Below are 26,863 nucleotides of genomic sequence, written 5' to 3'. Positions count from 1 at the left end.
TCCCCAAATTCTTCTGCTGAGGTCCCAACCCCCGTACCTAAGAACGTAACTGTGTTTGCAGGTAGTCTTTAACAAGGTGACGAAGCAAAAATGAGGCCATTAGGGGGACTAACCTTTGGCCAGGCTCCTCTGGGCCTCCTCTCCACTAGCCCCCCGCCCCCTGGCTTGGGCCTGCCTAGCCAGGTTTTAGCAGGAATCTGCTAAGTCAGTTTATAGACAGACACCTCCCCTCCCCGCAGGTAATCACTCTCAGCACTTGATCCGGTGCCTCGGCCACCCCCACCCCGACCCCCGCGTGCAAGTCCTTGGTCTGCCTCCAGCAAGAATCTCCCCAGCCCTGATGCCCCAGCACTGACACCCCCTGTTCCCTGGCTGTCAGCCCCCAGCCGTCCTTGTATTTGCAACCGGGCCCAACTCTCTCCCTACTGCAATATGCCCACTGCAAGAGTCTGGAAGGAACAGTCCTCCTTACCAGGGCGTCTGGCTGGCTCAGTCGGTAGAGTGACTCTTGATCTTGGGGTCTGGCGAGTGGGAGTTCAAGCCCCATGTTCGGCATAGAGATTACTGAATATTAAAAACAAGAAACCTTTCTTCCCATTTGATCCAGTGTCAGAAGAATCGTTTCCTTTAAGAAGGGGGCCCTGGCTCAAACCACACGCATTTACGTCTCACAGTTCTGGAGGCCGGAGGCCCAAGATAAGGCCCAGGCCTGGTGGGAGCTCTTTTCCTGCCTCCTACACATGGTGGCGGGTGGGTAGGGAACACGCTGTTTCGTGTCTCTTCTTCTGAGGGCACGCGTCCCGTCACCTCCTAATACCCTCGCAGTGGGGCTCAGGTCTTCAACATACACGGTTTTTGGGGGACAGGGGTGGGGGGGGGAGACACGAACATTCAGTCTATGGCAGGCCTGAACCCAATCTGACTGGTGTCCTTCTAAGAAGTGGGAGAGACAAAGGGCTGAGCTCACACAGGGAGAAGGCGGCGTCTACACGCCCAGGAGACAGGCTCCGGAGGAACCAGCCCTGCCCACACCCTTGACCTCACACTTCCAGAATGGGAGAGAATAGGTGTCCACGGAGGGGGAGTTTGCCGCGGAAGCTCCCGGGTCCCGCAGGGCCACAAGACATCAGAAGGGTTCGCAGCTCAGGAAGAGGCAGGTGACGGCCCGCCAGGGAAGGTGTGAGCACTTCCGGGAGTTCAGGACAGAAGGGGCGGGGACTTCCAGGCACCTGCCGGGCGGCGGGGAGAAAACGTCCCGCCAGGATGACAAAGCAAAGGGCAGCGGCAGAAGCGGCGTCTCCCTCTCCCCACCCCCGGTTCCAGGTCTCAGAGCCAAATTTGAGTTTGTTTATGGTGTGCATCTCCACAATGTGGATAATACCCTGCACTTCTTTGCCTTGAGTCATGAACTTCAGATGATACCCGTTTTATTTCATTTTTGACAGTACTTTCTTTTTTCAAATTTTGTAATCATTTTGTAATTCAGCGCTGATTGTACAAGACGGTCCAAAAGGCTTAAATTTACAGCTCGATTTGGTCATGTGAACTGCCTTCGACACGCGTGCGCTAACATGTGCACCGGGGCTGACATGGATTTTGGAAGAGCTCACACAGAAGCAGCTGCTTTTTCAACAAACTTGGCCAGGGGCGCCTGGGTGGCTCAGTCGGTTGAGCGTCCGACTTCGGCTCAGGTCATGATCTCACACTCCGTGAGTTCGAGCCCCACGTCAGGCTCTGTGCTGACAGCTTGGAGCTTGGAGCTGGCTTCAGATTCTGTGTCTCCCTCTCTTTCTCTGCCTCTCCCCTGCTCATGCTCTGTCTCAAAAATAAGTAAAAATATTTTAAAAAATTAAAAAAAATAAACTTGGCCAGTTTCACATGTCTTGGGCAGTCCGCCTCCGCCATAGCCGCGTGAGGTTAGGGTACGGTATCTAAACGATTAAAATAAATGCTATGTATTGTTCCAGTAACTTTTTATTTGTAAGTTTTATTGATACAATTCAAATACTGTGTCATCACCCATTGAAAACGTACGGTTTGGTGACTTTTGGTACATTCACAGAGCTGCTGTCACCGGTCAATCCTAGATCATTCATATCACCACAGGCAGAAGCCCTTATTGGCCACTTGTGCATCTTCCTTGGAGAAATGTCTATTGGCATCCTTTGCCCTTTTTTTTTAATTAAAAAATTTTTTTAAACGTTTATTTATTATTAGAGCATGAGTAGAGGAGGGACAGAGAGAGGGGAGACACAGAATCCGAAGCAGGCTCCAGGCTCTGAGCTGCCAGCACAGAGCCCGACGCGGGGCTCGAACTTATGAACCATGAGATCCCAACCTGAGCTGAAGTCGGACACTTAACCGACTGAGCCACCCAGCGCCCCATCCTTTGCCCCCTTTTAAATTGGGTTGTCTTTTGTTGTTAAGAGTTCTTTACATATTCCGGGGCCCTTGTCGGGGTTTGCAAATATTTCCTCCCATTAAGTGGGGTGTCTTTTCACTTTCTTGATAGTGTGTTTTGATGCACAAAAGTGCATCGATTCATCTGTTTTGATAAACTGCAATTTATACACACGTGTTTTTTCTTTTGTTGCTCGTGCTTTTGGTGTCATATGTGAGACACCATGGTCAGATTCAAGTCATTAAGATCTTCCCTAAGTTGTCTTTGGAGTTTCATGATTTTTTTTTTTTTTTTTTTTTTTTTTACAAATCAGCCATTTATTCGTTTATTTACTTATACTAAAGTTTATTTATTTATTTAGAGAGAGAGTGCGTGCGTGCCCAAGCGGGGTAGGGGCAGAGCAAGAAGGAAGAGAGAAAATATGTGCTGACAGCACAGAGCCTGATGTGGGGCTCGAATTCATGAACCGTGAAATCATGACCTGAGCCAAAGTCAGACGTTCCAACTGATGAGCCACCCAGGCACTCCAGAAATCAGCCATTTTTTTTTAAAGTTTATTTATTTTGAGAGAGAGAAGGGGAGGGGCAGTGAGAGACGGAGAAAGAGATCCCAAGCAGGCCTCCACGCTGCCCGACGTGGGGCTTGAACTCACCAACCGTGAGATCATGACCTGAGCTGAAACCAAGAGTTGGACACTCAACCGACTGAGCCACCCGGGGGCCCCCATGATTTTAATTCTTATATGTAGGTTTCTGATCCATTTTGAGTTAATATTTTGTAGACGGCGTGGGCTAAGAATCCAACTTCTTTTTCCTTTTGCATGTAGATAACCAGTGGTCCCAACACCACTTGTTGAAAAGACTGTTCTTTTCCCGTTGACTAGTCTTGGTGCCCTTATCGAAATCAACTGACCAGAGAAGTAAGGGTTTCCTTCTGGGCCCTCAATTCTGTTCCATCGATCTTCAATGTCTCCCCTTGTGCCAGCACCACACCATTTTTACTGCTGTAACTAAGTTTTGAAATCAAGAAGTACAAGTCTTCCAACTTCGTTCTTTGAGATTTTCTTGGCTGATACTTAGAGGCCGTTAAAATTCCCTGAGTTTTGGGCTCAGCTTTTCTATTTCTGCAAAAAGGCTGTTGGGACTGTGATAGGGATTACGGGGGATCTGCAGCTGCCATGGGGGCGTATTGCCATCTTAACAATGTTAAATATTCCAATCTGTGAACACAGGATGAGACCGTTTGGGTCTTGTTTAGTTCCTTTCGGCAAAGTTTTGTCATTTTCGGTACACGGGTCTTGTAGTCCCTTGATTAAATTTATCCTTTCGTTCCTTCTGATGTGGGGAGTAAGTCTTCTGGTCCATGAACATGGGATGCCTATTTAGGTCTACCTTACTTCTTGCCACAAGGTTCTGTCACGTTCAGCGTCTCAGTTTTACACTCGCTGTTTTTCACACCACCTGTCAGCTCTTCACTTTGTAACGCAGACCCGGTTGGGTTCCTAGTGGCCCACGTACTTGTCTTTCTCTCCACTCACCGCGTTCCACCTTCGGTTACTGGCAGCATTGCGACCAACGACGACTAATTGTTACCGAGCACCTACAGAGCACGTGCCGGGCACTGTTTGAGAACTTTGCCTGAATCAACAAATGGAATCCTCACAATTTAATCATCACCTCACAGAGGAGAAAAGTGAGGCACAGAGAGGCCGAGTGACCTACCCAACATCTACCTCTAGTGGCGAGCAGAGCCAGGATTTGGACTTGCATCTCTGCTGCTTTTCCCCAATGAACTTGTTGCCCGCCCCCACCCCCCCCACCATGTGACGGCAATCAACCTGACCTTGGGATGTGTCAGGCTGGACCACGTGAAATTGCTGATGTTTGATCTTATTTGACCTACAAACAATGGCAATTTCATGTGATTTGAAAAAAAAAAAAAAGACGTGGGATTTGAAACAGGTGCCTGAATATTTGTCCCCCAGGTGTGGGTGGGACGGTTCCGAGCCTCATGTGCTCCCCAAGGAAGGTCCAGCTGCGAGGGAGCCAAGTATACCTGGACGTACCTGGAATCTTCTGAGCAAAAGAATGCAGTCTGTCCTGGGACGGGGCCCGGTTCTGGGGATGAGAGCTCTATGTGCTCTAACGTTAACTCCCAAGGGGACGAACGGTGGGTCCCCTCCCCGAGAGCCACCCTGCACTGCCCAGGAGGCATCCAGCCTGTCGGAACCCACCACGAGGGACGGGCGACTGGGCTGCCGGATCCCGGGCCACGTGGATTCACAGCGGCTCTATTTTCGGGCCCAGCCTGCTGCTCCTAGGCTGCACGGGAAGGCAGCCCCCCGGTGGGCCCGGGGGCTCTTTGGCTGAGAAGCTTCCAATGCGTAAGACGTAGTGGAGGAAGAGACTTTGAGCTCCAGCGTCTGAACTTTGAGGGGGAAGGTGATTGGGCTCCGGATGATTCCTCTCTGAGGGATCTGACGTGGGAGGAGAGTTGTCTTTTCCTGGTTCCAGCAGTTTTGGATCCTGGCTTTGTTCTCACTTGGTCTCCGGCACTTCCTCCGGGAAGAGAAGACCCCTGGACAGGGGTCTGGGTGTCATGTGACACTGGGTGTGTGTGTGTGTGTGTGTGTGGCCTCGGCCTTGCCTGCAGGGTGGCCCTGGAGGCCACCGGGCCCTGGGGCTCGCCTGTTCAAAACCCTCTTGGGGCAGAAGCCACCTGTCTGTGGAACCAAGAGGAGCCCCGGGAGCAGTGGATGAGACGAGGGCAGCCCGGATGAGGGCTGGTCCCTCCCCAGACCACATTGGGCCACCGATGGCTCCTACTCAGTGGGCTGAGAGGGAACACAGAGGAATCCCGGGAGGAGGAGTGACATTCCTTAAAATTCAGTATCTCGTTTCCCCGGGGAAGTAACACCCACCCCGGGGATGCCGCCGCACCTGCCCCTGTGCTCACTGTGCCCTCCCTCTGCTGGGAGAAGCGTGGCGGTGTCTGATCGGTGGGTGACGGGCTGACCCTGACCTGATGGTACTTGCCCCGCACACAACATGGATCCGTCTCAAAGGTGCAAACTTGGGGACCTCTTTTCCCTCCTCGCCAGCCTGGCAGAAGGCGGCCATCCTGGAGACTGGGTGTCCTGGGACCGTGCCGAGGTCACACCATGGCGGGAGGTGGTGTTACAGGTTCTCTGGGCTTGAAAACCCAAACCTGTGTCCTCCAGGCAGCTTTATCAGATAGACTTGACGGTGAGCGGAGGGTGAGTCGAGAGGTCGGGGTCGTGTTTCAGCAGCACAGCCTACAGCCTACGGGACCCTGGAGCATCCTCGGGGGCACCCGCCCCCACCGTTCCCTCTGCGCGGAGGTGCTGTTCCCACCGCCCTCCTTCCTCCTCCTGCTCTCCCAGCCAGTAAAGTGGGCGGAGGTACCCCCACTTTATTCCTTTCTCGCCGTGGTGACACCTGAAGCTGCAAATTGCAAGTCGGCTGTGTCCCAAACACACGGAACGCTGCACACGAGCCGAGCAGGGGCAGGACAAGTTACACAGAAAGATTCCGTCCATGGGGCACCTGGGGGCTCAGTCAGCTAAGAGTCCGACTTGGGCTCAGGTCATGATCTCGCGGTCCGTGAGTTCGGGCCCCGCGTCGGGCTCTGCGCGGACAGCTGGGAGCCTGGAGCCTGCTTCGGATTCTGGGTCCCCCCCTCTCTCTGCCCCTCCCCTGCTCATGCTCTGTCTCTGTCTCTCTCTCAAAAATAAACATTAAAAAAAAAAAATAATAAAGATTCCATTTACGAAAAATTTTAAAACTGGCAAAACAGCAATGTTTGAGGAAGCTTACGGAGATCGTTAACGACAAAACCGAGAGCGGTTTCCTCTAGGAAGAGAAGAGCTTTGTGCGTGAGGGCCCATGGGGGACAGGGAGCTGGCGGGGAGCTCACTTGGCTGGCACGTGCTCCTTGTTTTTGGCGCTTTGCCGTACGCATCCTGCGGCCCATCCCCAAGAAACGTGACAAGAAAAAAAAAGGAAAAGAAGTCGCACCAGATCCGGTCACCGGGGCATCAGACACTTGGGTGTTCTGGGGGGAGCGGTGTCCTTCACGGCCAACTCAAGGCTGCCGCCTCGCTCTCTGCCCGATGCGAACCCACGCGGGGCGGAGGCCGGAGGAGCCTGGTCACACCTGACTCCACAGCCCATCCGTCGTTCCCAGTTGTGAACAGCACCCACCGCTCCCACCGGGCCAGCCTGGCCCATTTACCTCCCGCCCAGAGCGGTCTCCCCAGTGCCAGGCACCCATCCCGGTTTGCTCACGTTGGCCCACACACCCAGATGGTGCTGGCCAAGCCCGTGGCTGCCAAACCCCAGGCCCGAGCAAACACGAGAAACAAGGCCCCGGGGGACTTGTCCAGAGGTGAGCTTATCCAAGGGCCGTCCTTTCCGGAAACTGGAGTGTGGCCAAGTCCACACGTCAGGGACGCAGACTTTAAGGCATATGCGGTTAAAGTACCTGGGGCCTCACGACAGTCTCGGCTTCTCTGCGTGTTTAAAATTTTCCATGGGGCGCCTGGGTGGCGCAGTCGGTTAAGCGTCCGACTTCAGCCAGGTCACGATCTCGCGGTCCGTGAGTTCGAGCCCCGCGTCAGGCTCTGGGCTGATGGCTCGGAGCCTGGAGCCTGTTTCCGATTCTGTGTCTCCCTCTCTCTCTGCCCCTCCCCCGTTCATGCTCTGTCTCTCTCTGTCCCAAAAATAAATAAAAAAAAAAAAAAAAAAAAAAAAAAAACATTGAAAAAAAAAAATAAAATTTTCCATAATAAAAAATGAAAATGCTCTCTTGTGAAATGACGGTCCAAGTCCCGCCTGGCAGATCAGCAGTGGAGACCGCAGATCGGGTTTGTTTCTTGTGGGGGGAGCCACACGTGCGGGGGGCCCCGGACCCGAGGAAGCCTCACCAGGGTCAGCCGCGCACCAAGCGACAGCCTGGCACCACCCAGGCAAGAGGCTGTCTGCTGCAAAGGCTCTAGAAACCAACTTGAATACCATTGTTGTGTGCTGTAAATCGAGACTTTTTCCAATTTTTAGAACTCACTCGGGAGTTTTAGCCCCTTTTTGTAAGGAATCCCAAACTGAAGGTGAGAAAGGGACAATTAATCACTCAGTTTGGATGCTGCCTCAATTACCACGTTACCCATCATTTCTCCAATAAGAGCTCGTTCAAAAGAAGTGAACTCTCGGGGTGCCCGGGGGGGCTCAGTCGATCAAGCGTCCGACTTTGGCTCAGGTCACGGTCTCACAGTTGGTGAGTTCGAGACCCGCGTCGGGCTCTGCTGTGCCAGGCCTGCTTGAGATTCTCTGCCCCTCCCCTACTCTCTCTCTCTCTTTCAAATAAACTTAAAACAAAACAAGAAACAGAGAATCGTGTGAAAACGAAAAGTGAACCATCACCAGTTAACCAGGCACGGCTGCCCCCAGCCGCCAATGTCAGAAATGTTTACAGTGATTTTTATCTACACAGTCACCTCGTCTGTTAGGCTCACTGTGTCAAAACAGCAAGCAGACCCCAGGACCATCAGCTGCTGACTTAGGGGTGTGGACACCTTTCGTGAGACCTTATCTCACCTACATTCTTGCTTCCCGTCTGGCTTCAGCCTGAAGATCCGGCATCGACCGTTGAGGACAAGAAACATCTCGGTGATGCTGTGCTGGGCCCGGGCTCATCACAAATCACAAGGGATTCAATGACTCTTCCCACGTAAACCTCCACGGACCTGCGGTCTGCCACGGGGAGACTGCTCAGGCCTCTGTGCCGGGCTGCCCCCGGCCCACCGCGGCCCCAGCACACCCGAACCGGCGGGTTCGGGACCAGAAGCCCCCCCATGTCCCTCCACTGCAGACCAGTCTCAGGCACGGAGGAAGGACAGGTACAGGCTTCCCGGTCACCGTCAGTTCATCTTTCTCACGTCAGTGGCAACACTGAAAGGCTCCTTTGGTGGGATTTTCCTGTATGTTTTTAATAGACACTTTCACAGGAAAAGAGAATTCTAATCTCAGTTAAGAACTATAAAGTAGGGGCACCTTGGTGGCTCGGTTAACCATCAGACTCTTGATTTCGGCTCAGGTCACGAAATCACACGTCATGAGACCAAGCCCCGCGTCAGGCTCCGTGCTGACAGCCAGGAGCCTGCTTGGGATTTTCTCTCTCCCTCTCTCTGTCCCTCCCCACTCATGTGGTGTCTCTCTGACATTTAAGAAATACAAAGTAAAAAATTTTCACCTTCAGATACAGTGGAAATTATTCCACAATCTTCACAAATTGACCCAATTTGGACAGAAAAACTATAGTGCTGGTACCGATGCCTGGAAGGATGGAGAATGAGAGAACTTACACAAAACTTCCCGGATTGCCGACTCAAAACCGCCATGAATTCGTCCCAAATCATCTGCTCACTACCACGCAAAAAATAGGAAAACTCACACCAAACCTAAACAAGACTAGGGTTTAATCATTAAAATCACTATTAAAAATTTGACCACAAAAAAAGTGGCTTTCGTGAAAAAGGGAAACAAAACAAAAAAGCCCACGCTGGTCAACTACTTCCTTCCGATACTCGTGCGCCGTCACGGTGGCAAGATGTCTCCTCCTAGGCCAAGGGCAGGGCTGAGACGGTCCCTCGCTCCCCGAACTGCCACTCCCAGCAACTGGAGACCAAGCAGGCGGACGGACCGGCACGCGGACCGAGCAGGTGGACACGTGCACGCCGCCCATCCCGCACTCCCTGCCGGGTTCCCAGCCCAGTGCGCGGGCGCCCAGGGGTGGCGACAGTCACTGAGAAGCAAGCTGCGGTGCGCCAGAGAGGCGACCTCCTCGGAGGACACAGCGTGGGTGGACCCAGACCAAGCGGATGGCGCTCAACGTCAAATGCGGCATGCGGGCGGCCGGCTGGCATCGTGACTACAGTTCAGGGACAGCGACATGGGCGCAGCCCTGCACCAGAGGGCGGCCGTGCCCAAGCCACTCTGGCAGGCTGGTGACGAGCAGGTGGCTGGGGTGGAACACGGGAACGGGGCCGGCGGCTCACGTGCAGCTCTGGGCACATCCACGTGTAGGCCCCATTTCAGGACAGGCCCTGTGCTTCAGGACAGCACGGAGGCTCTTTGAACGAGACTAGAAGATTCCTGGGTGAGAGAAACGGGACACGGACGGGGCCACTGGCGGCACCGGATCGAAAGCCCTCTCTCCTACGGACGCCGGAGCGGCCACCGTCCCGTCCAAGTGTCACTCACTGACCCTGCGGGAAGTCCAGGGCGCAGACCCCGGGTTCCCCGCAGCAGGGTCTCCGGCAGCCTCGGGGGAGAAACGCCACGTTACTCGCTTGCACGCCGGGCACTGGGAACGGGCACGACCGTTGCTCGCGTGAATTTTCTTTCCTTTAACGGACGGGGCGCTTCATCTCACACCCTATGAGTTTAACACTGTGGTTCTATTACCCAAGACCCTCCCCCCCCCAGGACGGACGGCGAGTGCTGCAAAGGAGGAGACCGAGGCGGCCCGCGAGAAATGACTACACCGAGTACTGTATCACTACAAATTTTATTCAGAAACCCATCTTTGTGTTTTTTTGTTGTTTTTTAAAAAAAATTCCCGTTATGAACTGGTTTGGTCAATCAACTACAACACTGCCTAGCAGACATACGGTAAAAACGGCGTGGCTCAGAATCGCCCCGATCTTTCACGGTCTCTCGACCGCCTCCTGTCACGCTCCCGTCCCCCACCGCCGCCGCCGCCGCCACCACCGCCGCCGCGACCGCGGTCTCTAGACCGAGAGCGACGCTCCCGAGACCGGGACCTCGATCTATGCCTGCAACCAAGGAAAAGAAACAAAGCTGTGGCATCCAAAGCAAAGCAGACAACAAAGCCCCCACGCGGGCGGACGCTTCTGGGCGGACCCCGCGGAACGGACGGCACAATCAAGGAGGACCGTCGCGCCCGCCACACCGCACGCCCCGTGTAGACACGCCCCATGTCAGGGAAACGGGCACAACGTCCTCCGTGTCCCGTGCTTCCAGAGCGCCGGCTCAGGGGCTTGGGGACGGTCTCCTGCCGCGGCGGCCCGGACACGCACCGCCCTCCTCCTGTGCCCGATGCTTCTTGTCGACAATGAGACGGAATCACTAACGTCTGCACCTCCGGGCACGTGTTTACCAGGGGACGGGTGAGAACCCCCCGGGTCAGAACTCCATCCGAGCAGGGAAAGGGACGGTCTCCCGACGCCTTGGGTTTCTCTCTGTGCTGGGACAGCACGGTCTGCACTCAAAACACCGGGAGCGGGCAGGACCGTGCTCCCCCTTCTGCCCGTGGCCGCAAGCAAACCAAAGAAACCTGCCCAAACCCACGGACAGCCGCAGTACGTAAAGGAAGTCACTCCACCTGCGGGCAAAAGACGCTGCGCACACGAACCCAATTTCGAGGGTTCCCCACTCACCCGTTCCCTCACTTCGGGACTGTGCGGGCGGGACATCCTTTTAAGGGCACGTCCTCAGACCTTAAGACACACACTACGTCCTCAACGGTGACCTTCACACCCGGGCCGAGCTCTCCTCGGGAAACGCTTCGCGAGAACGGACGGCGCCGCCAGCGGCAGCCAGCCCGCCGCAGTACTCACTTCTTGCGCCGGCGCCCGTACAGCTCCCGCCGCAGCTCTCTGGAGATGGGCTTCAGGTGCATGAAGTTGCAGAAGCCGCCCCGCGTGCACTCCCTGCGGGGTAGACGAGGCCGCCATGCCGCGGGCCGCCCCCCACCCCACGCCCCCGCCGTCCCGGCCCCCGCGGGCCCCCCGTCACCTACCCCATCTCGTACTGGCGGCAGCACGCCTCTCTGAAGTCGGTCACCGGGGACAGCTCGGCGTGGATCGGCTGCCCGTTAAACCAACGGTTGTTCAAGTCGATCACGGCCTTCTCCGCGTCTTCTTCGCGGCGGAACTGGAAAGACAGATCGAAAGGGCTTGCCGCCCCCACCCGACGGGAAGGTCTCCGGCTACCGAGCCACGGATGCGCGTTCACGTGGCTCAAATGAGGGGGAAGGACGTTTTAGATCACGTCAAACACAGATCGTCCTTTACTTGCAACTGGATCACTTAATTTCGCGATGATCCGAGATCGTACCAACGCTGCCTTGGTTTTCAAACCCAGTCGGTTAACAAGAGCAAACGCAAGGATTCGCAAGGATTTGTTTAGACCGGGAAGTTAAAAAAAAAAAAAAAAAAGGGCGGGGGGTGGAGAGAACCACAGGTATAAATCGACTGACTTCTCCCGCGTCTAGACAGCCCGTCAGCAGCAGCCTCTGAAGATCCCAACCCTGAAGGGTGGGCGGCTGCCGCGCCCGGCGCACTCCAGTTCCAGTTCCCGCTAAGATCCCAAGGCCCCAGCCTCCTCCTCCTGCCAGTCGGGAGGGAGCACGCCCACGGGGCACGCCCTTCCTACCTTGACGTACACGTTCCCGACGAGGTGGTCTCCCAGGTTGTCACAGACGTTCATCTCCTCCACCTCGCCGTACTTCTCCTCCATTTCTGTAAAAACCTCCTGCGGGGAGAGGAGGACGGCGGCTTGAGGGTCCCGACCCACGGGAGACGCCCCCCCCCCCCCCCCCCAAGTGCCAGTCGCTCACCTCAAAAAACTCATCGTAGTGCTCCTGCATCTCCACGTCACTCACCGCGCCTGCGGACGACAGACACCTTGCTGGTTAGAGCGGGGCCCCCGCCCGCAGGGCTCTGCGTTCACCCCAACTGCCACCGTGACACGTTAGTTATCTAGAGGAGCCGCGACAGCTGCACTCTCCCGGAGCACGGAGGTGCGGCGTGACAGCCAGTGGTTACAATTTTAAAGTGTGCTGAGGTCTTTAAGTGCCCCCTTATGACCATCTCCATTCTGGCTATGAAAATGACAAGTTTTAATCAGCATCAAAGGGCCACACTTTCAGAAAATGTAAGGAAATCGTTTACTCTCAACATACTTCTAAATGAAAGTCTTCTTCCTTTTACGGTTTAAAATAGCGGCCAAGGAATCACACTGGTATGTTCTTCCTCTTCGTTACGTTAAAGTAACAGTAGAAATCAGGATTAAGTGATTAAGGGCTAATGTTCCTGACTAATTTCTTCTACAGAGTATCAGCCACACACTATTACCGAATTCTTTCTGATGCGATTAAAACCCAAATGACCATAAATACTCAGTAGGATAATTACCAAGTTCAATCACAGTACCTCGAATGCCTCTGGATAGAGGGATGGTTACAATGCTTTGTTGAAGAAAGCATTCTTGTTTTATATTCCAGGACTATTTTCAAGTTTATTCTTCATAATTCACATGCACTAAGCGAAATCATGTCCATTGTGTGGGTAGATTTTTCGAATTTACATTCTATCCCCCAAATCATTCTCTCTACAAAATTTTACCGTTCAGATTCTAGAATTCTCTTGCCCTAAATCTGAGAAATCACAAAGCGGGCATGTCAGTTAAACCAATGTTGCACACAGCTAGATGGGGGCAGCCTACAGAGGCGAGTGGCTTCAAAGCTGGGCCAGTTTAACCTTCGGTCGTCACCTTCCAAGGCCACACTCCTTGGACTGGCGGCCTCACCTGCCACACCCACTGAAGGCCAGGGGGCCCAGGCTACGCCTTGGAGCAGTCTCCTAGGGCCCAGGAAAACCTGATCTGTAAGGACAAGCACTTGAGTCTTTTGATTCTGAGAATGGCTTCAATTTTTCTCATTCACGGGGGAGGGGCGAATTCCTGCCTTTTAGTTATTTTTGAATTTCAGGAACCCAGCTTGCTTTAGAAGCCCAAAGTGAGCAAATGCACCGGGCGACAACTACTCCTCTAGGTGGCTATCGTGAACTTAACGTCCTTCCCTGAGTTGAAATCAGGTTGTAAACAACAGAACAACTAGTCAGGAGAAGAGAAGGCCATTCCAAAGGGCAGATTTTAATGTTTACATTCCCCTCTCCACGTTGGAAAAAAATGAGAAAAGGTATTTGCACGCTGTTAAGTGCCAACAGTGTTGAGACTCAGTGCTGGTTAAATTACTGTTAGTCTCTTACTATAGAACAGCATTTATTTTAATAACTCCTGGGAAGTCCGACTGGACAATGCTTGATAATGGGCATACTTTATCTTCTATACTCGGCTTCAAATTTTTCAGTCAACCAAATGACTAGAAGAACAGAGATGACCAATTAAGAAATTGGTCACCTGAAGAGTCATCCCCACGACTCAATATATTTTAACTAATGTGTCCCCCAAATACCAGTTTTCTTACGGAAGCACTCCTAAACTGGGATCTGTACTTCTACAGATGGAAGGGTATGCTAACAAGGGTTGTGAATCTAGGACCCGGATGAACCTGGCTGGATGAAATTTACTCGGAGGCTCTGCGGCAGGTTCATCAGCTTAAACTGATTTTCTTCCTAAATCGAAGAATCAGAATTTCACTTCATTTGTAGAATGTGGGCCCCATGACGGGAATATCTGGTGCAGCTAAACCTTGGGTAGCATACGCAAAACAAGAGTACTGTGGATCGCAGATAAAGACACGAAGAATACTATGACACTGTTTTGTCAGCGAAGCCCCCCGCCCCCCTCTCCCCCACCCGCAGTGCCCAAGTACGGAGTCAGGGCAAAGAGTGATTAACTGCTGTTACTCAACCGTCAGCTTCCCATCCCTTTTACCCCAGGGCAGGGTTCTTACAAAAACTAGTAAGTCCGTATATAAGCATTTCCCTCCGCCTGCTCATCTGAGTTCTTTAAAAAACAAAGCAAAACCAAGTATTTTGAAACAAGGGCTACCAAGCAAATCCCGCCACCGGCAGATTCAGGGAAACACACGATCTGCTACCGGGTCAGCATGGCACCGGGAAGCACAGCGTGTGGGCAGGAGAGCCTCACGAGCCCCCTCCCCGGGCGCGTGCACTGTGCACCCACAGGCGCGCAGAGGCGAGGCCTCCCCATCTGGGGCCGGCCCGAGGGGGAGGGGGTGCTGCGGGGCCCGCTCCGCTCTGTGGACCGCCCTGCACACTGAGGGGCCCCGGGCCAGAGGGGGATTTGCCTGAGGCCTGTGGCTATGCAGGGGTTACATGTACACAGCGCCCCCTACTGACCTGTAGCTCTAAAACCACCTGGTGAATGAATGGCAAGGCGTCGGGGTCGGACCCCTTGATTTTAACAGGAGTCTAGGATATGTTTCAATTTATCTACGGATGACTGAATTGATTCCACAGCCCAATGGCCAGAAAATATACGCTTTAGCTTTCTGAAATTCCCAGGGGTACTGCTATGTATCGTGTTCTTGAAAGACTACCCCTCAGTAAATACAACGTTCGTGAAGTTAACTTTAATGTTTCCCAGTACAGGAAGAAATCGTAATGTCTACAAAATGCCCCGTTCAGACCTATTTCCCCACCAAGCACACCTTTCATCTTCCAAATGTGGTACACTAACTCCTGAGGTTGGAGACAGCTACGTAAAGTATCTGATTAACGACTGAGTTGGCATGGGGCTGGGGCTGGGGCTGGGGCTGGGGCGGACTCCGGAGTCCGTGCGACTCGGAGGGACCCCACTCGGGAAATACTCTCCGAACCATGCTCTCCACTAAAGCATGATCTCCCGAATGAGAGTTTAAGAAGTCTAGTAAGAAATGAAACCTGAAAAGTAATTTCCAAACAATCTGGGTTCTTTTAGGCGAGAGAAACTCTGATGCTGCTGCTCTCGAGAGGGGAAGGACATAACTGCACGCTTAACTGCGAGTGTGTCCCCCCGAGGACGACGGTCTAGGTAAAGGGAGAGCAGCAGCCCCCAGCTATGGTGCCGGGAGGGCGTCCTTTCCGGTCACTGCTTCTCTTGCGAGGCAGCGGGCAGGAGTTCACGTCTCAGAGGTATCCGTGGGGCCGGGGGGGTGGGGGGACAAAAGCTCTCGACACGTCTAGCGAAAGGCCGTCCTTGACCCTACAGCGGCAGACCAGGTGGAGTGGACACTGAGCTCTGACACGCAAGCCCAGGGAACCAGGGAAGGAACTTGTATGAACTTACAGCGCAAACCGTCAGCAGACTGGGAAGAGTTTTGAGGGTTACGGTAAATGTTCAAGAGGGCAATGGTCTGAAATACAAAACGCAACAACTTTATATTATGGAAAATTAAATTTAAACACTTCACCGGTTTCCTGTGGCGATCGCTTCGGTCAAGACTCAGTGCTGCAAAAAGAGCAAGTTATTTCCTTTCGAAGCAGAGACGCGTTCTTAGCTGGTGGCTGTCTCGGAGCACCCTAACACTGCGACGTGACAGAGATCCCGTGATATGCTGATATTGTATTTCTGCTCGCGGAACGCGAAGATTCTCCGTCCCAAAGTTCCAGCCAAGAGTGCAGGCAACCTGGCAGGTTTCTGCCAAAGGGGGCTCAGACGTTCCAGAAGAACGTAACGAACTGAGGAAGCGCGTGCATGAGCCGACGACAAAAGCCACAGCGGTAGAGAAATACAATAATTACATATCATGAGATCTCCACTTCCTAGAGGAAAAATCGTCATGGTGAAATAAAACCCACACTTATTGGGCAACTTACCTTATTGATTCCTAAATACGCCTAAGCCTTTTAATTTTACAGAAAGAACTTAATAAATGCCGGGGGTTCAGTCACTGTAAAGACCAGTGATTGGCTGGTTAACTTGCAAACGTCACATGGGCAGACCCCCTCCCTCTCGTTAACAAACGTCAACCGAGGGAGGAGGCCTCCCCAGCGGCCTCGCCTAGGCCAGCCTCCTGAACGTGGCTAAGTACCAGGTTCTTGCCGTGGGCGCCAAGGACCTCCATCACCTTGTCCTGTTTGCAACAGCCCTATGTCAGCAGCTCAGAAGCCAACATTATTTGTCTCAATTAAGAGTGGGCTCTTTAACACCATTGTTTTAAAAAAATTTCTCCAACTGTGGGACTTACAGTGTGAGCCGTCAGCCGTCTGTGCACTGTTTTGGGGATTACGATAGATGTTTTGAATCAAGATGGTCTGCGGGGAAAAAAAAATAAAAAGGGGAATTCTACTGGCTGCTGTGCATGTATCAGACAATTGCAAAGAGACAACCTGTTTGCAAATGGCTCAACCTTGTTTGCTTCCCACAAGCCAGACGCCTGTCCTCGGAAGAGCACACCCAAACCATCATATTATGGAAACAGAGTTTGAGCGGTGACGTGGGTCACGTCAGCCAGCGACCAACAAGGAACGATACTGGTTATTTTCAGTAGCCCCACGTTATTAAAGTGCTGGGATGCAAAACACGTAACAGAACGTGAACATCTTCTCATACTTTAAGCTGGCAGACACCGAGGTGTGGAAAAATTCACAGGATCACATTCCCCACACAAAGTTATTATCGTTTTTAAACCAAACGCGTAAGTCAACTGTATGCAGTCCATCAAGCTGTCTGGTCTCCCGGGAAACAGGCGCACCACAGGGGTTTCCTGACTGTCACGGTCACCTAGCACACGTTTAGGTTTGCTCGGTGGGACCTCTGTTTACATAATACAATAGCTTAAACGTTTGTTCTTTTCCGATCCTTCCTTTAAGGGAAAAAAATCCTTTTAGCCCTTGTGCTTTAAACTGGATCAGGCAGACTTGAAACCTTACATTGTACCGTTCTTCTTAAAATCAAGTTGTCTGAAAAAACAAACCATGTTTAAGTTAGTAGGCTAATATATTACATGAATCTTAACGTCCACATCACTGCAAGAAGCTTAAAAAGAAACCCACACTGAGCTTTACAAGCTGAACCAATACATTGCAGGATTTAGAAAACTAAATGTTCAGTCTCAAAACAACATAGGTCCAAAGCAGTTTTGTGAGTGGTTTTACAAACCCGCCAGTTCATGTCTAGCTACACCGAAAGGAAGCAGCTGTGTGGGTGCTTCCAAAGGGCCTGCTGGGGGGAACCCATATGGGAGAAACATCCGATAGCCAGACCACACATACGAACACACGCAGACCCTCCTCTCAGGGCCTGGTATCTTCCCCAAGCCAGCAGGTCTTGGCCTTGGATAGTTCCCAAAGCTGTCCCGACTCAGTTTCCAACTCTGACAGAAAGCTATACTGAGCCCAAATACTCAACAAGAAATTCATTTTTGGTCTCACTCAGGTCATCTGGCTGGCAGTGGCTGTTTAGTGAAAGAGAACTCAAAGGGGGCAATGCAGTTCCATTAAAATCAGGGGAGGTCAGGATCACCTAAGACCGACCGACCAACCAAGCAAATCGAAACAAGATGCTCAAGTTAATACACACGACCGACCCCACTGAATGTTAATGGAATCGTTGCCTCTTTCTGACGTACGGTGCTCAAATTCACTTCATGTTAACATTCTGAGGTCATCAATGCTTCAGAAAGAAAATGAGCCAAGTGTCCCTGGATAACTTAGAGAAAACTCTGTAGCGGGGTAACGTCTCTCAGCCCCACACTTGGTACATCTATAAGGAACCCTCTAAAATAAAAAAACTCAGCGGACACTTAAGACGTTTGGTTATTGCCCAATCTATGACCACTGGCTTAGTTGAGGAGATTTAGTTCATCTAAATGCAGTAGGGGGCCTTCACTTTCGAGTGTCCCCTTCTCTGTAAAGACAGTTTTCCTACTATTCTTCTTTTCTGATCTAATAAACTTCTGCCTGCTGGTCAAAAAGCAAAACAAAAAAACCCAAACAAACCAACCAACCCCCCCCCCCCCAAACTGCACTAAACAGAATATTTAAAGCAAGTTCTCCAATATTCTGAAATTTGAAAAAGAGACATGTTTGTAAGTTATTAAGACAGATTCTTGTTAAACTGACCATGCTGTATCAGTGGAATAATGGGTGAGAGGAAGCCATCACCTCCCTTCTAAAAACACATTAAATTATGGGGTTTTCTACAGGCTTAAATTAGAAAATACTAACGACTCTTACAGCAATTGGCTGATTTTCCTAAATACTTAGAGGATGCTTACTCAGACTTTGTGGTCAGTTCGAAGGACCTCAAAAGCCCTTGGTCCGGAAAGACTACAGTTTTTCAAATTCCACATGTTCAGATAAACACGGTGGAAGTTTTCTGTTCCTACGACAGGTGCTTTCTCCCTTTAATTCATCAGTGATCACTTGTAGGGTGCAAACCCTTGCCTGTTCCTCAGTGAAAACAAAACAACTCCAAAAATCATAATTTCTGACTGATCTGAACTCATGGTGGACCTAAGCCCAAGGTAACAGGTGCCCCTTAACTAACCGAACAGACTGGCTACAAATAGCTGAAGGTAAACACCCATCTTCTAACGTAAGTTTCATTTTTAATGTGTCTATGACACAATGTCATGGCTAACCCCGGGGCCAGGGGTCTAACAGAGGGGGCACACTCAGGACTCCTGGAGAACCCTGAGCATATGCGGCAAGACGGGCCTGCTGAGAACTGTGCCAGTGCATCCTGTAGGTGGCTCTGGCCATCTCCGCTGCCTGGAGGGAGCAAAGAGCAGAAAACCCACTTTGCATCTCCTGGTGCCGGGAAACAAGCTGACTCCAAGCTGGCATGGCCGCCCCCTCTGGACCCGTGTCTATTAGAGGGGCAGAGAGGGGGTGAGGCAGCAAACATCACTCACTTCTTTGTACAAAGCTTCTCTAACGGTAAGAGGAGGGACCTGTGCTCGTAGACCTCCCCCTGGGGGTGGTTCCCCTGCCTCACTCTCATTGAAACAAAAGAACACACTCAGTTATGAACACAGAGAATGAAACTACTGGAGAAAAAAAACTCTAGGTGATACACGGAGATTATTAACTGCCTCTGTAAAGTATTAAAATTCTGATAATTTACATGAAAACGGAAAAAAGAAAGAAGAAACAAACAAACCTGGCTAAAGGTCGGTTTATTGTGCAACCGAGAGCATCTGTCTCCATGACGACATGCTCCAATTTTGAAATAAAATGAACAGTTGACTCTGTAAGGGAAAACAAAAGCGGATTATTTTGCTGGGCAGATCAGACAAATGGAACTACATCAACACCGCGACATACGCTACCAAACTACTTTTCTTCCGCATCACAAGAACACAGCCGTGTGGTTTTCTTTGGTAGCAGGTACCTCCCCTTCCTGGTAGTACTTCAGGACTACTAAGCTTCAACCTGCCGCCTGACAAGCATGCCCCTCTTTCAAGGAAGAGGGCTTCAGTTCCACCCAGGTCCCCCTCATCCAAATCCACTCCACTTCCCATTATGTTCTCTGCTCTCCTGTTTTTTCTTAAATGGAGTATCTAGTTTAAAACTAAATTTAACTTAAAACATATCTGTTTCTTAGTGTTCCGCGATGAAATTCTCTCCTGAGGACACCAATACAGCACAGTGAGACTTAAGATCTGACTCTGCCACTAGCTACCTGGGCTTGGGCAAGTTACCCCACCTCTCCTGGTCCCAGGAGCCACCTGTAAAAGGAGGAAAATGCCAAGCTGGCATTGTTCCAAGAGTCAGATACCGTGCATGCGTGCGTGCTTCATACACAGCGCTCCTTAAGCACAATCGTTATCTAAGCAAAACAGAAAACAAAGACCATGCTCTTCTGTCCACGACACCAGACCACCACGAAATTTCCAAACACAGGTCTGAAGTAAGGCAGTCTCCTGGTTTCAATGCACCGAAAATAAGCTCTTGGGGAACTCAGCGGTGTGTTCCCACATAAGGCCACCTTCTGTCCCTATCGCAAAGTCCTCCCTTAACTACTGTTCAAATAGTCGGATGATCCAGTTTGATCCAGATCAAATCAAACTAGCAATCCAGCCACCGTGACAGCAATGTCAGGTGGCTTAGATTTGTGATGAAGTATGAAATCTTACTTGATGGGCCCCATTCAGATTTAGAGCTGCAGAGGTGGGAGGGTTACCCTGCAGATTCAGTTTTTTTTAGCAAGTTCAGACAGCCAATCCAGAGTTAGAATCAAAGGGCTTCAACAAAATTTGATAGTTCGCAAAGATAGATTGGCCACTGGCAGTTCAGGTAGCAATACAAATGGTAAAGTCTGAATTTATCGGGGGAGGAAAATGATCACTACACATATTTGCAAATTTATCTTACAGGCCTCACTTTATATGATCTGACTTGAATATATGACTTCCATCTTCAGAAAGTCACCCAAATGAAGAGCTCGTTTCAAGAATGCCTCAGAATGGGTAAAACCCTGCCCAAACAATACCCAACTCTTCTATATAACGAAAATAATCTTTGTTCTTGTACCTTCAGAGATGGCTTTCGTTTCATACCACTCAATTAGAGTTTAGTACTGATCAGTCAAAACTTTCCTAGTGATAAACTTTCAGTGATCTACTTAAACTACTGAAATAACAAGACAGAAGACAAAAAGTTGATTTACTATCACAGAGAAGATATTAGAAGACTAACCTTTGTTTGGATTTAGAAAACGTCCAAAACTTCAAATGTACAACTAGCTAAAGTTTTTTAATTGGCACACACCTACATTTCACTTCTAGCTTGAGGAAAAAAAAAAAGTTAGCAGGAATCATCGTCTTCATTTTTTAGGAGTTGATATGGTCTCCTGGAAACTAAAACCTCACAAGTCTGCCTGAAATGAGCCTATGAGTAACCTAGATCAAATAATCAAGTTTGCTGAATTAAAGCCATGCACACCTTTTATGATGCAGCTCTCAAAGGCTGAAATGTGGCTATTTACAGCAGGAATATAAAAACCTATTGGAATAAACCTCTAAACTAAAAGTTTTGTAGAGTACAACGGAAACCCCACCCAATACAGCTTTATACAAGAATAAGGAATAAAAACTTCATGGAACAGAAGTCATGGCCCACATTTCTAAGCTTGAGAATGAAACTAACGATGCGTTTTCCTGGCCTACACTCGGAGAAGGCTGTTTCCAGCGAAGCTGGCCCATTCATTTGGGATCGTGCTTACAGGCAAAGTTCCCCAAGGTGCCTCCTCTGCGAGCCCAAAGCATTCGGGCAGCCTGCCTCTTCCACAGCACTTAAGAAATTTCAGAGCATTTACGTTAATTTTACCCTTTGAATGACAAGCAACCCCTTCCCCTCAAGTTCCTTGGCAACAAGATCCAAATTTTATTCATCTTTAAGTCGACAGATACAGATTTTAGGGTTGACACTCAAAGAAATGTTTCCGGAGTGACAATGACTGATGATTGTCTTACAGTTTTGCTATTAAAAAATATAACCCCCTCTTCTAAACAACACATTTTACAAGATGGACCTCATCCTGGAAAACAGAAACGATTTAAACAGCGTTTGAGGGGCGCCTGGCTGGCTGAGTCAGTGGAGCGTTGGACTCTGGATCTTGGGGTTGTGAGTCTGAGCCCCACGTTGGGTGTAGACATTACTTAAAAACAAAATCTTTAAAAAAAATAAATAAATACAGTGTTTGAAAAAGTGGTATTAAAACATTATCTATGCCAAACTCGGATTTATCATTAAGAATGCATACTAACATAAGCCTGTACAGGCCAAAAGAATCCTAACATGGTAACTACTTATCCAAAAAGTAGATTAAGCCAGAGCTCAATCTTTAGGTTCTCAAAGTAAGAATTATCCTCCTACATGAAAGGCATTTCCCTTTACTCTCACCTTCAGTCAACGCACTGGGAATGAAAACGTCCCAAGGGGGCAATCGAAATCAAAATTAAATTTTTTTGCTTTTAACGTAACAACTGGGTAGGGAAGGCATGCAACTGTGAAAAGGGGGGTGGGGGACCCCACGTTTTTTATATTGGAATTACATCTCCGAGTACGTTAAAATCAGGTTATGCTGTCGTTTATGATAACCCAGTTCGTCGTAACAGTTCTTCGAATCCAATGTCCTCACCACCCGCCCGATCGGTCGCTTAAACACGCCGAGAGGCTTTTTAAGTGGGTGCAACCCCAACACTCGGGACCCGAAGTTATCTAACGATTTAATACGGGCGGGCTTTATGCTACTTGCCCGACACCACATTAAAGGCTGAAGTAGAGGAAATAGGCTAAAACGTTGACAACTTCAGCACAACTCAAGACGGCTCCAAGAGGCGGGGGGCGCGGGGTCCGGGTCGCCAACAGACGGGACGGCCCGCGGGCCGCCCAGCAGCCCCAGGCGAGGGAGGCCGCGCCACCCGAGCGGAAGCCCGCCGCCCGCCGGGGCGCCCATCGCCCGCCCCAGCGCCCACGAGGCGGCGGCGCGCGGCTCCGGAGGCCGGAAGGGCCGCCGCGCCCCTCCCCCCGCCTGCCCGCCCGGGCCTCCAGCCGCCGCCTGCGCCCCGCCGCCGCGCCCGCGCGCGCCCCGCCGGCCTTCCCGGCCCGGAGCCCCGGCGGGCGCCTCTCACTCACTTGTCTTTCTCGGTGCCGAAGATGGAGGCCAAGTACTCCGCCATTTCCCACCCGCCGCCGCCGCCGCCGCCACTGCTGCCGACGCCGCCGACCCTGCCCGACGCCCGCGGGAGACGTCACCCGGACGCGACGACGCTCGCCCCGCCCCTACGGCGTGGCGGCGCTGCCCAATCGGGCGAGCCGTTCCCTGCGCGTGGGCGGGGCTTGGCGCGAGGGAGGCACCGCCCCCTCGGCCCCGGGAGCCCGCGCGCCGCCCGCCGGCGCCCCCTGATGGTGCCCGCGCTCCTCGCGCGGTGGGCCCCGCGTCCCCTTTGCCGGGGAGCCCGCGCTCTTCGCTGTCGCCCCCTTCCCCGTCCGAGGCCCGTCGCCCCTACCCCTCGCTCTCCTCGCGCTCGGCCCCTCGGCCCCCCGGCCCCGGGAAGCCGAGCGCGCTGGCGGCGGCCGGAGAGAAGGCCGCGGGGCCGGGGCCGGGGCGTGCCTGACCGCGTGGGCGGGTTCCGCTGAGCCCGGGAAGTGTAGGCGCGCTCCCTGCCCGCACTTTGCCCTCGGTGACGACCCCTCCTCTCCCGCCCTCGCTGGCGGGGATGGAGCTGGAGGGGCGCCGCGCTGGGGCCTGGCCCGGGGAGAGCGGGGCGGGTGCGCAGAGGACCGGGCGCCCGTGGGAGGGCGGTGGGGTGGGGGACGAGAGCTCGCCGAAGTCCTGGAGACCGCGGAGGGATGCGGCACCAGGCAACGCGGGGACGGGGGCCCAGCCTCACTGTCCCCGAGCGCCAGGCCTCAGACCTAGGGACGCTGGGTCCCTCCCGCGGAGCCAGACGTTTCCAGTTTTGTTTGGTCATTCTTTTCTAATACAAGAAGATGCGTATGTATATTTGTGGTCCCTCCTTCCATATCCACGCTTTTCTCCACCTTGTCTTTTTTCACTAACCAACCATCCTGGGAGATCGCTCAGTAGGAACACGTGGGCATAGTCCTCACTGCTTTTGCAGCTGCTGGGAGCTCCACTGTGTGGATGGTGACTCGCTCTATCAACCTGTTGACAATGGACTTGTGGGTTGTTTGCAGGCTCTGTCTTTTGCTAGCGCAGGCCTGCCACAAAGAGCCTCCTGCATGCGCCTTTTTGTATCTGGGGCAAATGCACTGTTTGGCAATCTCAGAGCTTTCATATATTTTTTTCTTTTTTAGCGCTTATTTATTTTATTTTTTAAACTTGGTCTTTTTTTTTTTTTTTAACGTTTATTTATTTTTGAGACAGAGAGAGACACAGCATGAATGGGGGAGGGTCAGAGAGAGAGACACACACAGAATCCGAAACAGGCTCCAGGCTCAGCTGTCAGCACAGAGCCGGATATGGGGCTTGAATCCAGGAACCTGAGCGGAAGGTGGATGGTTAACTGACTGAGCCCCCCGGGGCACCCCAGAGCTTACATATTTATTTTTTTTTTTTATTTTTATTTTTATTTTTATTTTTATTTTTATTTTTATTTTATTTTTTTCAATATTAGAGCTTACATAATTAAACAGATGAAGTAATACAAGTTTTATTCCCAGATGGGGACTGTGCAAAAATGAGTTAACTGTGGCAGAAATGCTTAACGTTTTGGGGGTCTCCAGCGTGTTCAAATTTGATAAGAACACATTTGAGAGTGGGGTGCATGTGAAGATACGAGAATCAGATGCTTGTGTACCCCAAATGCAGTTGCACGGAGCCCTGGGTTTCCTTTGCGTACAATTTGAGAACTGCTGTTTAGGTGGTCCGTTGAGGATTATTTATTTATTTATTATTTTCAAGTATTTATTTATTTATTTATTTATTTATTTTTATTATTATTATTTTTTTTAACTTTTATTTATTTTTGAGACAGAGAGAGACAGAGCATGAATGGGGGAGGGTCAGAGAGAGGGAGACACAGAATCTGAAACAGGCTCCAGGCTCTGAGCCGTCAGCACAGAGCCCGACGCGGGGCTTGAACTCACGAACCGCGAGATCATGACCTGAGCCGAAGTCGGACGCTTAACCGACTGAGCCACCCAGGCGCCCCAACAAGTATTTATTTTTGAGAGAGAGACAGCCCGAGGGGCAGAGAGAGGGAGACAGAAGATCCGAAGCGGGCTCCTCGCTGACAGCAGAGAGCCTGATGCAAGGTTCAAGTTTACAAATGGTGAGACTATGACCTGAGCCGAAGTCACATGCTTAACCCACCGAGCCACCCAGGTGCCCCCATTGAGGATTTTAAACAGGAGAGCTATGAACATATTTGTACTTTAGAAAGGTCACTCTGCCGTACAGATGACGGTGTTTCCTATCATTGCTGCAACAAACCATTGCAAAGTAAATGGCTTCACCCGCCAGCTTACTATCTCACAGTTCTGTAGTTCAAAAGTCCGGTGGCCCCGGCAAGGCTGAAATCCAGGGGTCAGCCAGGTGGGCTTTATGGAGACTCCAGGAAAGAGTGGTTTGCAGGCTCATTCAGGGTGTTGGTAGGATTCAGGTCCAAGCGGTCTTAGGGCGGGTTTCCTCTTTCCTAGCTTGCTGTCTGTCTCCAGAGACTGCCTGTGTTCCTTGCCTCCTGGCGCCCTTCAGGGACAGCTGTTTGAGTCTCTCTCATGCTTTGATCTCTCCTCCTCTGCCTCTAGCCAGAGAAATCTCTGCTTTTAAGGGCTCCAGGTACTAGGCTGGGCCCAGCTGGATGATCCAGGATACTTCCCCTAGTTTCGGGTCTGCGGCCTTAATTACATCCGCAGTTTCTTAACTTACTCTTTAGGGGATGAGACTCTTGGAGTGACATTAGAATCCTGCCTGGATTTGAGGGTAATAAGACCAGAGCTGAAGTTAGAGGGGCCGTTGTGTTGGTGAGAAATGAGGAGCCTGAACTGGGGCTAGAGTGGCAGGTCTAGTGGTCAGAGTCCCGGCTGCAAGATACGGCCGCGGCTGTAATGGACTGAGCTGCGTCCCTCTGAAACTCATGTATTGAAGGCTTGACCCCCAGGCGCTCAGACTGTGACTGTATTCGGTGATGGGGCCTTTACAGAGGTGATTAAGGTAAAATGAGGCCATTAGGGTGGGCCCTGATCCATTTTGACTGGTGTCCTTCGAAGAATTTGGGACAGGGATGCCTGGGTGGCTCAGTCGGTTAAGCATCCGACTTCGGCTCAGGTCATGATCTCTTGGTTCGTGAGTTTGAGCCCAGATCGGGCTCTCTGCTGTCAGCACAGAGTCTGCTTCAGAGCCTCCGTCTCTCTCTCTCTGCCCCTCCCCTGCTTGCTCTCTGTCTCTCAAAAAAAAAAAAAAAAAAAAGTTGGGACAGAGAGGCACACACAGGGATGACCTTTTGAGGACACAGGGGAAGACCCCATCCACAGTCCCAGGAGAGAGGCCTCAGGAGCAACAATCCCTGCCTTTACCTTGACCTTGACTCCGGCACTGAGAAAGAATAAATGTGTGTTGTTCAAGCCATATGTTTATGTGTTCAAAAGGGATTTTAAGAGGAAATTGGATAATTCGTCACACTGCTGGGAGTTCTGGGGAGTCCTGCTCTGAGATCAGACCGCTGCACTGGTCTGGAGAGGAGCCCACTGGCCCTGCTGTGCCTACACTATGGTCCCCCCTCCTCCTATCCCCCTGTGACCCCAGAGCTCCATGTGGCTGCACACGGCTGCTTGCTTGAGCGGGGTCTCAACACCTGTGCCTCTGTGTGTTCCTGGCCAGGTGGTTTGTGGGTCAACACACTCATGGCTGGCTCCTTGACTGGCCAAAGGGAGAGTCGGTGCCTATTAAGGCACAAAATGGCTGAGGAGAAACAGATCTGGGGGCAGTTCTGGGCTCTGGGAGATTGTGTTATTCCATCACAGCTTTTCCCTCCTTTCCTGCCTGCCCGTGGTGCCCCACAGGCAGTACATGTTACGACCCATCCACTGCTTTGGGGCTTGGTCCCGTACCTCGCTGTGGCCCACAGAATGTGAGCAGGTGAAAGAAGTCCCTTCTAGAAGAGCAGTCCCCATTGCTTCTCGCCTTTTGGCTAAGATGAAGTGTAGAAAAGCAGGTCCCAGGCGTCTGCTCCCCTGCAGTCCTGGGCCTGAATGAAAAGCAC

The 26,863-nt window shown here is 51.6% G+C and overlaps 1 protein-coding gene across 5 annotated transcripts; it reads right to left on the bottom strand.

The window, feature by feature from the left end:
- Positions 1-9,966: 9,966 nt before the first annotated feature.
- Positions 9,967-23,215, bottom strand: U2AF1 (U2 small nuclear RNA auxiliary factor 1). Of its 5 annotated transcripts, none has more exons than XM_060640548.3 (8): positions 22,773-23,215; positions 19,294-19,381; positions 15,475-15,562; positions 12,059-12,108; positions 11,875-11,973; positions 11,240-11,373; positions 11,058-11,150; positions 9,967-10,253 (listed from the first exon to the last, which is right to left on the bottom strand). In XM_060640548.3, exons 1-8 carry the CDS (start codon positions 22,814-22,816, stop codon positions 10,106-10,108), a joined length of 744 nt encoding a protein of 247 aa, XP_060496531.1. In that variant the 5' UTR covers positions 22,817-23,215; the 3' UTR covers positions 9,967-10,105. The 5 variants fall into 5 exon arrangements, with proteins under 5 accessions (XP_060496531.1, XP_060496533.1, XP_060496532.1 ...); XM_060640550.3 differs by lacking the exon at positions 15,475-15,562 and adding an exon at positions 16,376-16,442 and having other exon boundaries at positions 22,773-23,214; XM_060640549.3 differs by having other exon boundaries at positions 15,475-15,541; positions 22,773-23,189.
- Between the last annotated feature and the right edge of the window lie 3,648 nt (positions 23,216-26,863).

Source organism: Panthera onca, chromosome C2 (genome assembly GCF_046562875.1).
Source record: "Panthera onca isolate mPanOnc1 chromosome C2, mPanOnc1 haplotype 2, whole genome shotgun sequence".
NCBI lineage: Eukaryota > Metazoa > Chordata > Mammalia > Carnivora > Felidae > Panthera > Panthera onca.
The sequence above is the reverse complement of the archived record's forward strand: the minus strand, read 5'-3'. Positions and strand labels throughout refer to the sequence as shown.